The sequence below is a fragment of the Piliocolobus tephrosceles genome, chromosome 13 (genome assembly GCF_002776525.5).
Source record: "Piliocolobus tephrosceles isolate RC106 chromosome 13, ASM277652v3, whole genome shotgun sequence".
Lineage (NCBI taxonomy): Eukaryota > Metazoa > Chordata > Mammalia > Primates > Cercopithecidae > Piliocolobus > Piliocolobus tephrosceles.
This window is the reverse complement of record NC_045446.1, coordinates 108,684,659-108,695,993: the sequence shown is the minus strand read 5'-3', so window position 1 is coordinate 108,695,993 and position 11,335 is coordinate 108,684,659. Positions and strand designations below refer to the sequence as shown.

Here is an 11,335-nt window from a genome sequence, read left to right as displayed (position 1 = left end):
AAAAGGGCCAGAACCTGACCCGGGGGGGCGCAGGTCCCAGAGGGGGGGCATAGCCGGCCGGCGGTGGTGCGGGGGGTCTTAGGGGTTGGTTTGCCTAAAAAAAAAAAAAAAAAAAAAAAAAAGCACTGGTTCATGAAATGCTGGACTTGGGAATGCCAGGGATCAGTGGATTTGGATACTTGTCTGGATCCTCCGAGGGAAACCAACCTCTAAGACAGACCGAACCACCTCCTGCCGGCTCTGCTCCACCTCGCGGATCTGAGCTGCCATCTGTGGGAGAGAGGCTGCTTAGACAGGTACAGGATCATGGGGGCCAGTTTCTTCAGAGGCCTTTCCTTTAACTCAGGGGCCCTCCACCCCTAGGCGTGGACCAGTACTGGTCTGTGGCCTGTCAGGAAGCAGGCTGCAACAGCACTGCTGCCTGAGCTCCCGTCAGATCAGCGGTAGCATTAGATTCTCATAGGAGTGCAAACACTATTGTGAACTGGGCATGCAAGGTATCTAGGTTGCGCGTTCCTTATGAGAATCTAATGCCTGATGATCTGAAGTGGAGCAGTCTCATTCTGAAACCATCCCCTGCTTGGGTCCATCTGGAAAAATCATCTTCCACGAAACCAGCCCCTGGTGCGAAAAGGGTGAGGGACTGCTGCTTTAACTTACCTCCTTGATCACCTCATCCTCCTTTTCTTCATAGGAATCCAAACCTTTCACCATGGATTTCTTAAATCTAAAAAGAAAAGGGGCAAAACCGCCCAGAACCCATTCCCCACCAGTTATGAAAAGCTCCTCAGATTTTTTTTTTTAATTTTGAGAAATTTCAAATTCAGAAACAAAACAGTATAATAAGCACCTATGTACCTCTCACCCAGAGTCATTGTAAACATTTTGCCACGCTGGCTCCATTGCTTTTGCACAGACATATTGTCCTCTTTGCCAAAACAAAAATAGGTTTAGATGTCAAACCAGATTTTCAGCACGTATCTCCCAAGAAGAGGAACATTCTGTACAACCATGATACCATTACCACATCAAGAAAATTATTCTTTTTAGTTCAAATATTTGGCTGGTTAGTATAGACATGGTTTATATGTCTTTACACTTGAGTGTAGGCATACAGGCCAAAGTGGAAGGATTGCTTGAGCCCAGGAGTCTGAGACCAGCTCAGGTAACATAGTGACCCTGTCTATACAAAAAATACAGAAATAGCCAGGTGTGATGGTGCACGCTTGTCGCCCCACCCACTTGGGAGGCTGGGGTGGGAGCATTGCTTGAGCCTGGGAGGTTGAGGCTGCAGTGAGCTGTCACTGTGTCATGGCACTCCAGCTTGGACAACAGAGCAAGGCTCCATCTCAAAAAAAAAAAAAAAAAAAAAAGGGTCGGGCGCGGTGGCTCACACCTGTAATCCCAGCAGTTTGGGAGGCCGAGGTGGGCAGATCACGAGGTCAGGAGTTTGAGAACAGCTTGACCAATATGCTGAAACCCCATCTCTACTAAAAGTACAAAAACTAGCCGGGTGTGGTGGTGCGCACCTATAATCCCAGCTACTCAGGAGTCTGAGGCAGGAGAATCACTTGACCGTGGGAGGCGGAGGTTGCAGTGTGCCAAGATCAGGTCATTGCACTCCAGCCTGGGTGACGGAGTGAGACTCCGTCTCAAAAAAAAAAAAAGAAGCGAAAACTGTTTAGGCTGCTGCTATCTCCTGGCCACTGGCTGCCACTACGGTTCATTTATCTGGAACCTGGGCTCCTGAAGATGCAGCGCTGGAGCAGAGAGATGATGCTGACAGGGTGTATTGGTCTGTTTTCACACTGCTGATTGATAAAGACATATCTGAGACTGGGTAATTTACAAAGAGAAAGAGGTTTAATGGGCTTACAGTTCCATGTGGCTGGGGAGGCCTCACAATCACAGCAGAAGGTGAAAGGCAGTCTTAGATGGTGACAGGCAAGACAGAATGAAAACCAAGCAAAAGGGGAAACCCCTTATAAAATCGTCAGATCATGTGACTTACTACCATGAGAACAGTATGGGGGAAAATGCCCCCATGATTCAGTTATCTCCCACTGGGTCCCTCCCACAGCGTGGGAATTACAGGAGCTACAGTTCAAAAAAATTTGGGTGGGGACACAGCTAAACTTTATCACAGAGGTTGATGACTGACCCAGTCACATTAGAAATATGTGGACTTAGCCGGGCACAGTGGCTCACGCCTGTAATCCCAGCACTTTGGGTGGCTGAGGTGGGCAGATTACGAGGTCAAGAGATCGAGACCATCCTGGCCAACATGGTGAAACCCCATCTCTACTAAAAATACAAAAATTACGCTAGGCGCGGTGGCTCACACCTGTAATTCCCACTTTGGGAGGCCGAGGCAGGCGGATCACAAGGTCAGGAGATCGAGACCATCTTGGCTAACACAGTGAAACCCCGTCTCTACTAAAAATACAAAAAATTAGCTGGGCATGGTGGCAGGCGCCTGTAGTCCCAGCTACTTGGGAGGCTGAGGCAGGAGAATGGCGTGAACTCGGGAGGTGGATCTTGCAGTGAGCCAAGATTGCACCACTGTACTCCAGCCTGGTGACAACGAGACTCCATCTCAAAAAAAAAAAAAACATAAATTAGTTTGGCGTGGTGGCCTGCGCCTGTAGTCCCAGCTACTCGGGAGAATCGCTTGAACCTGGGAGGCAGAGGTTGCAGTGAGCTGAGATCATGTCACTGCACTCCAGCCTGGTGAAAGAGCGAGACTCCATCTCAAAAAAAATAAAAAATCCTGCCTACTCTGAAGGCTGAGGCAGGAGGATTGCTTGAGCCCAGAAGTTTGAGGCTGCAGTGAGCCATGATTGTACCGCTGCACTCCAGCCTGGGTGACACAGCAAGACCCCATCTCAAAAAAAAAAAAAAAAAAGCATCGCAAATTATTTAACCAAATGGACTAAGCACATAATGATAATGGACAGTACAGACTGCCGGGTTTCTTTCCTTTACTTTGTGCGATTATCACCAGGAAGTTTCTCTATGGGTCTCGTAATCTACAACACCTGAGTGCATCACATGAGTGAGCAGGACAATGAAGACACAGTGGAACACAATTGGACTTTCTATAGACTAACCTGGAAGGCAGGTATCTAATTTCCAAACCAGAAGTTCCTGGAAACTGAGTTCAAGGAAATAGAAGAAACTGATTTTTTTAAAAAAATTACACTGTGGTTGAAGTCCAGAAATTTCTAGGCTGCTGGCTGGGCGCAGTGGCATATCTGTAGTCCCAGCACTTTGGGAGGCTGAGGTGGGAGGACTGCCTGAGACCAGGAGTTTGAGACCAGAGGAAAATAAAATGACAATGTGGAATTGTAAAAAAAATTTTTTTTTTTGAGACTGGGTCTCACTCTGTCGCCAGGCTGGAGTGCAGTGGCGCCATCTTGGCTCACTGCAACCTCTGCCTCCTGGGTTCAAGCGTTTCTCCTGCCTCAGCCTCCTGAGTAGCTGGCACTACAGGCGCCCGCCGCCACACCTGGCTAATTTTTTAGAGAGAGGGTTTCACCGTGTTAGCCAGGATGGTCTCAATCTCCTGACCTCATGATCCTCCTGTCTTGGCTTCCCAAAGTGCTGGGATTACAGGCGTGAGCCACCGCGCCTGGCCAAAAACTTTTATTTATTTGAGGACCAGGACCAGAGAGAAGTTTTGTGCTTTAGCAGACTCCTCCATGTTTTCTTCTTTTCGCCCTGTTCAAACTCTCCAGGTACTGTTTTTTTTTTCTCTTTTTGAGACAGGGTCTTTTGCTCTGTTGCCCAAGCTAGAGTGCAGTGGCACGATCACAGCTCACTGCTGCCTCGTGACCTTAAGCAATCCTCCTGCCTTAGCCTCCCCAGTAGCTAACACTACAGGCAAATATCACCATGCTTGGCTAATACAATTTTTTTTTAGAGATGGGGTTTTGCTATGTTGTCCAGGCTGGTCTTAAACTCCTGGGCTCAAATGATCCTCTGTCTCAGCCTCCAAAAGTGCTGGAATTATAGTCATGAGCCACTGCAACTGAATTGCTTTTTTTTTTTTAAGAGACATTCTTGCTGTGTTGCCTAGACTGGAGTGTAGTGGTGGGATCATAGCTCACTGCAGCTTCAACCTCCTGGGCTCAGGTGATCCTCCTGCCTTGGCCTCCAGAGTAAGTATGACTATAGGCTAGCCTTCAAAGCAGGTAGGACTATATACCCTGCTAATCCACATACCCTTTTTATTAAAAATCTGAAGATCAGGCCGGGCCCAGTGGCTCATGCCTGTAATCCCAGCACTTTGGGAGGACAAGGTGGGTGGATCATGAGGTCGAGAGTTCAAGACCAGCCTGGCCAATATGGTAAAACCCCGTCTCTACTAAAAATACAAATTAGCCAGGCATGGTGGTGCATGCCTATAGTCCCAGCTACTCAGGAGGCTGAGGCAGAAGAATTGCTTGAACCTAGGAGGCGGAGGTTGCAGTAAGCTGAGATCGTGCCACTGCACTCCAGCTTGGGCAACAGAGCGAGACTCTGTCTCAAAAAAAAAAAAAGTCAAAATCATTATGGTATGTAATCTATCCTTATTATAGTGCTAAAATGATTTATGATAAAATAGTTCCTAACTCAACTAGAACACTATAAAGAATGAAAGAATGAGCAGAGTACTCATGATGCCTTTGAGTAAAATCGAAACATACAGCGTGATCTAATTTCCAAACCAATAGGCAGTATTGTAATATTAAAGGAAAACTATTCCAATCACTTAGAAATACTTGCTAAGTACTGCTTTTTACATTTATGACAACTGTTTCTTTTTATGCATATGAATCAAGCAACCAAATATTTATAACCATGGAAATACCTGATTAGAAATATTTCTAACCTGGGCCAGGGTCGGTGGCTCACGCCTATAATCCCAGCACTTTGGGAGGCCGAGGCGGGCGGATCACCTGAGGTCGGGAGTTCGAGACCAGCCTGAGCAATATGGTAAAACCCCATCTCGGCCGGGCACGGTGGCTCAAGCCTGTAATCCCAGCACTTTGGGAGGCCGAGACGGGCGGATCACGAGGTCAGGAGATCAAGACCATCCTGGCTAACACGGTGAAACCCCATCTCTACTAAAAAATACAAAAAACTAGGCCGGGCGCGGTGGCTCAAGCTTGTAATCCCAGCACTTTGGGAGGCCGAGGCGGGCGGATCACGAGGTCAGGAGATCGAGACCATCCTGGCTAACATGGTGAAACCCCGTCTCTACTAAAAAAATACAAAAAACTAGCCGGGCGAGGTGGCGGGTGCCTGTAGTCCCAGCTACTCGGGAGGCTGAGGCAGGAGAATGGCGTAAACCCGAGGCGGAGCTTGCAGTGAGCTGAGATCCGGCCACTGCACTCCAGCCTGGGCCACAGAGCGAGACTCCGTCTCAAAAAAAAAAAAAAAAAAACCCATCTCTACTAAAATTACAAGAATTAGCTGGGAGTGGTGGTGTGGGCCTGTAGTTCCAGCTACTCGGGAGACTGAGGCAAGAGAATCGCTTGAACCCAGGAGGTGGAGGCTGCAGTGAGCCAAGATCATGCCATTCCAGCCTGGGCAACAGAACAAGACTCTGTCTCCAAAAAAAAAAAGGAAATATTTCTAATTATTGGCCAGGTGCAGCGGCTCACACCTGTAATCTAGCACTTTGGGAAGCCAAGTCGGGTGGATCATTTGAGGTCAGAGTTTGAGACCAGCTTGGCCAACATGGTGAGACCCTGTCTCTACAAAAAAATACAAAAATTAGCCCCTTTTCACAAGATGGAGCCAAAAGCTAAGAAGGAAGCTCCTGCCCCTCCTAAAGCCAAAGCCAAAGCAAAGGGTCTGAAGGCCAAGAAGGCAGTGTTGAAAGGTGTTCACAGCCACAAAAAAAAGATCTGCACATCACCAACCTTCCAGTGGCCCAAGACACTGCGACTCCGGAGGCAGTGCAAACATCCTCGGAAGAGCACCCCCAGGAGAAACAAGCTTGACCACTATGCTATTCATCACGTTTCCTCTAACCACTGAGTGTCCCATGAAGAAGACAGAAGACAACACACTTGTGTTCATGGTGAATGTTTTTTTTTTTTTTTTTTGAGATGGAGTCTCGCTCTGTCGCCCAGGTGGGAGTGCAGTGGCCGGATCTCAGCTCACTGCAAGCTCCGCCTCCCGGGTTTACGCCATTCTCCTGCCTCAGCCTCCTGAGTAGCTGGGACTACAGGCGCCCGCCACCTCGCCCGGCTAGTTTTTTGTATTTTTAGTAGAGACGGGGTTTCACCGTATTAGCCAGGATGGTCTCGAACTCCTGACCTCGTGATCCACCCGTCTCGGCCTCCCAAAGTGCTGGGATTACAGGCTTGAGCCACCGCGCCCGGCCCATGGTGAATGTTAAAGCCAGAAAGCACTAGAAGAAGCTCTGTGACACTGATGTGGCCAAGGTCAACACCCTGATTCGGCCTCATGGAGAGAAGAAGGCATATGTTTGACTGGCTCCTGATTACAATGCTTTGGATATTGCCAACAAAATAGGGATCATCTCAACTGAATCCAGTTGGCTAATTCTAAATATATGTATATCTTTTCACCAGTAAAAAAAATAATAATAAATTAGCAAGGCCTGGTGGCTCATGCCTGTAATCCCGGCTACCCAGGAGGCTGAGTCAGGAGAATTGCTTGAACCCGGGAGGCGGAGGCTGCAGTGAGCCGAGATCACACAGCTGCCCTCCAGCCTGGACAACAGAGCGAGACTCCATCTCAAAAAAAACCCGAAATATTTCTTTTGGATTCTGAATGAAAATTTTCCTATGAGAGAAATCTTACTTCTTATGCCTGTTACAGTATAATTCCCAAATGTACCATCAGAAAAAAGAAAAAAAAAAACAACTTATTTTTAAAAGTATACATAGAAATCTTTTTTCTAGGCCGGGTGTGGTGGCTCACGCCTGTAATCCTAGCACTTTAGGAAGCCGAGTCAGGTGGATCACTTGAGGTCAAGAGTTCAAGATCAGCCTGACCAACATTTTGAGACCCCATCTCTACTAAAATACAAAAATTAGCCGGGCGTAGTGGCACGAGCCTGTAATCCCAGCTACTCGGCAAGCTGAGATGGGAGAATCGCTTGAACCTGGGAGGTGGAGGTTGCAGTGAGCTGAGATTATGCCACTGCGCTCCAGCCTGGGTGACAGTGAGACTCTGTCCAAAAAAAAAAAACATTTTTTTTCTATTCCTGTCACCTCTAAACATTTTTACTGACCCACAAACTGGATCACACCAACTAGTTACACTAACTGATACGTGATCCGTTTCTTTTCCTTTTTTTTTTTTGAGGCAGAGTTTTGCTCTTGTTGCCCGGGCTGGAGTGCAATGGATGGCACGATGTCAGCTCAGTGCAATCTCTTGCCTCCCAGACTCAAGTGATTCTCCTGTCTCAGCCTCCCAAGTAGCTGTGATTACAGGCACAAACCACCACACCCAGCTATTTTTTGTATTTTTAGTAGAGACAGGGTTTCACCATATTGACCAGGCTGGTCTCGAACTCAAACTCCTGACCTCAAGTGATCCTCCTGCCTCGGCCTCCCAAAGTGCTGGGATTACAGGTGTGAGCCACAGTGCCCGGCCATGTGATCAGTTAGAGATGGGGTCTTGATACCTTGCCCAGGCTGGCCTCAAACTCCTGAGCTCAAGCTATCCTCTTACCTCAGCCTCCTGAGTAGCTAGGACTACATGTGTGTACCACCACATCTGGCAGTTTCATTAGTTTCTTGATTATCCTTCAGGCATTCCCTTTTGAGAAAATAAGCAAATACAGTTGACTTTTGCACAGCACAGTTCGAACTGCACAAGTTCACTTGAAATATTTTTTGGAGATTTGCAACAATTTGAAAAAACTTACAGATGAACCACATAGCCTAGAAATACGAGAAACATTAAGAAAAAGGTATGTCATGAATGCATAAAATATATGCAGATACTAGTCTTTTATGATTTACTACCATAAAATACACAAATCCAGGCTGAAACAGGAGAATCGCTTGAACCCGGGAGGCAGAGGTTGCAGTGAGCCGAGATGGCACCACTGCACTCCACCCTGGGTGACAGAGCAAAACTCCCTCTCCAAAAAAAAAAAAAAAAAGTTAAAATCTATCAAAACTTACACACAGAAACAGACTGTACATAGTGATATTCACAGTCAAGAGAAATGAAAATAAATGTAAAGATGCAATATTACATAACTGCATAAAATTACACTCCAAACTGTACAACTGTCACAATTTTGTAGCCACCTATTGCAGTGTTGTGAGTATCTGCTTAAAACACAGTAATGCTGGTCATCTTGCAAGCGGTTGTCTCACCAGTAAATTGCATATTACAGTGAAAGTGATCACTCGTGGTTCCTGCATATTTTTCAGTAATGTCATACCATTAACCTTGAATAGTAACGTGGGACCTATAGGAGGTGCCACTAGTGATGCCTGAAGCGCTTCCAAGAAGCAGAGAAAAGTCATGACATGACAAGAAAAAGCTGAATTGTTTGATAAGTACTGTAGATTAAGATCTACAGCTGCAGTTGCCCAGCATTTCAAGATAAATGAATCCATGCACATTGACAAAACCCATGTGGAAAAAAAAGGGTGAGGGGTGAGCATGGTGGCTCACTTTGGAAGGCTGAGGCAGGTGGATTGCTTGAGCCCAGGAGTTCAAGACCAGCCTGGGCAACATAGCAAAACCCCGTCTCAATTTAAAAAAGAATTTTTTTTTTTCCTTTTGAGACAATTTCTATCTTTTGCCCAGGCTGGAGTGAAGTGGTGCGATCTTGGCTCACTGCAACCTCTGCCTCGCCAGGTTCAAGCGATTCTCCTGTCTCAGACTCCTGAGTAGCTGGGATTATAGGCACCCACCACCACACCCAGCTAATTTTTGTATTTTTAGTAGAGACGGGGTTTTGCCATGTTGGCCAGGTTGGTCTCAAACTCCTGACTTCCCATGAGCCACCATGCCCGGCCAAAAATAATTTTTTTTTGTTTAAAGGCAAAGAAAAAAATAACTAAATCCAGCCTAAGGAACACTGTAAAAAAAATAAGAGGAAATTCATGAAGCTATCACTGCACCTTGCATGCTTTGCACAATACCTTTTTATCTTCATATTGAAAGCACAGGTTTTATGTGGGTACAGGGTTGTTAGAAAGGCCTACCTACAGCTTCTAATAGGATTCAAGAAACAGCAAAATCATTACATGACAAAGCAAAAGGAAAGTGAAGGATCTAAAGCTGGAGAATTTAATGCCAACAAAGGACGGTTTGATACTTTTAGAAAGAAGTTTGGCTTAAAATATGTCAAAATAGCAGAAGGGGCAGCTTCTGCCATCCAAGAGGCAGCAGATGAATTCCCAGATACCATTAAGAAAATCACTGAGACCAGGCACGATGGCTCACACCTGTAATCCCAGCACTTTGGGAGGCCAAAGCGGGTGGATCACAAGTCAGGAGTTAGTGACCAACCTGGCCAACATGGTGAAACCCCATCTCTACCACAAATACAAAAATTAGCCAAGTGTGGTGGTGTGCGCCTGTAATCCCAGCTACTTGGGACGCTGAGGCAGGAGAATCATTTGAACCCAGGAGGTGGAGGTTGCAATGAGCTGAGATTGTGCCATTGCACTCCAGCCTAGGCAAAAAGAGCAAAACTCTGTCTCAAAAAAAAAAAAAAATAGAGTTCAAAACTATTTAGGTACTGGCTGAACAGTTTCTTACAAACTATAAACAGCCTCTTCTAACGTTAGTATTCTCTGTGCCTCAAATTTAAGTAGTTGACAACAGCCAACTTTTATTTATTTATTTATTTTTTTGAGACCGAGTCTCGCTGTGTCACCCAGGCTGGAGTGCAGTGGCCAGATCTCAGCTCACTGCAAGCTCCGCCTCCCGGGTTCACACCATTCTCCTGCCTCAGCCTCCCGTGTAGCTGGGACTACAGGCGCCCGCCCCTCGCCCGGCTAGTTTTTTGTATTTTTTAGTAGAGACGGGGTTTCACCGGGTTAGCCAGGATGGTCTCGATCTCCCCTCGTGATCCGCCCGTCTCGGCCTCCCAAAGTGCTGGGATTACAGGCTTGAGCCACCGCGCCCGGCCTGACAATAGCCAACTTTTAGTATTGTTCTCTATTTGCTAAATCCCATCCCCCAACCAAACCTCAAGAACTGTCACATTTTTGTGTCCAACATAGTACCTAGAATAAGAAGTGCTAAGAAGACAGTAGATACTTCGGAAGTCCCTCCTGAACTTTCCACTTAATAGAGTAAGCTTCCATACCTGACAAAGATCCAGAGAATTCACTCTGCTACTTCATGTTCAGTACCAGTGACTCACCGTACATAATCCTGTGGAGTGACCAGAAACTTCTCTTTCATTTGGACCTCAGCTTTGTTCTCCCACCAGAATTTGTTGGTTGCTTTCTTGTGCTCAGGGCTGAAAATGGAGAGAATAAGTAATCTCAGCTATAGATTATAAAATATTACTCAGATATTAAGCATTAGGTTTGTAATGCAAACTGACGTCTGGGTTTCTGCCTGGGGCAGGGCTGAGAGAGGAACACTGTTACCATCTCTTCAAGATCTCGTGTCTCTTCTTCCCATAAAATTGTGAGAATGTGAGGGGAGATTAGGGGCGGTAACCAAGCTGGCTTTCGCAGCCAGACCACCAGCACCACTTGGGACCGTGGCAGCATAGGACTCCTACCCTAAAAAGGCTGGCAACACCTGTGAAGTGACCCAATCCATCCATCTTGATCAAATCACAAAAGCGTTCTTTTTGTCACCTACTCCAAACCCTCCTCCCGTGTATGTATGCGTCTGTGCTGGAGGAGGCTCCCAGTTCGGCTCTCACCTGGCCAGATGCTCCAGCAGCCCCCCGTACAGCACCGTCAGGTTTCCATGGCTCAGGTGTTCCCGCACCTCACAGCCGCAGCACAGGCACCAGCAGCATCGTTCGTGTTCCGGCACATAGCGCTCCACCTGAGCGGCGCGGATGGCCTTGCGGGCCGCCTCCACCTGCGGCAGAGAGACGAAGTAGAACCCCGAGGGGGGCACCCAAATCAACCCGCTCTGGCCTTCACCATCCTGCCCCGCACTCCCATCCCATCTCTAGCCTTGCCTCCGCACCTGGGGCAGGAGCCTCTCCAAAGCCTCCTTCAGCTGCCGCTGGTGCTTGCGGCTGTAGACGTGCCCGCGACCACAGAAGAAGGTCTGGCGGCACAGAGGGCAGCGCTGCGCCGGCGCCATAGGCGGGGGACCCGGTATCACCACCACCAGCAGCTGATCCTACGCCATCCGGCGGCCCCTGACC

The 11,335-nt window shown here is 47.4% G+C and overlaps 1 protein-coding gene across 1 annotated transcript in view; it reads right to left on the bottom strand.

Moving 5' to 3' along the window:
- CCDC84 (coiled-coil domain containing 84) overlaps positions 1-11,335 on the bottom strand; it is a 15,404-nt gene extending 4,069 nt beyond the window's left edge. Inside the window, exons 1-5 of the mRNA XM_023208411.2 lie at positions 11,152-11,335; positions 10,877-11,040; positions 10,361-10,459; positions 661-727; positions 208-270 (exon numbers count right to left, since the gene is read on the bottom strand). Of these exons, the coding sequence (XP_023064179.1) occupies positions 208-270; positions 661-727; positions 10,361-10,459; positions 10,877-11,040; positions 11,152-11,271 (513 nt within the window). The 5' untranslated portion in view covers positions 11,272-11,335. The remainder of the gene's footprint in view (positions 1-207; positions 271-660; positions 728-10,360; positions 10,460-10,876; positions 11,041-11,151) is intronic.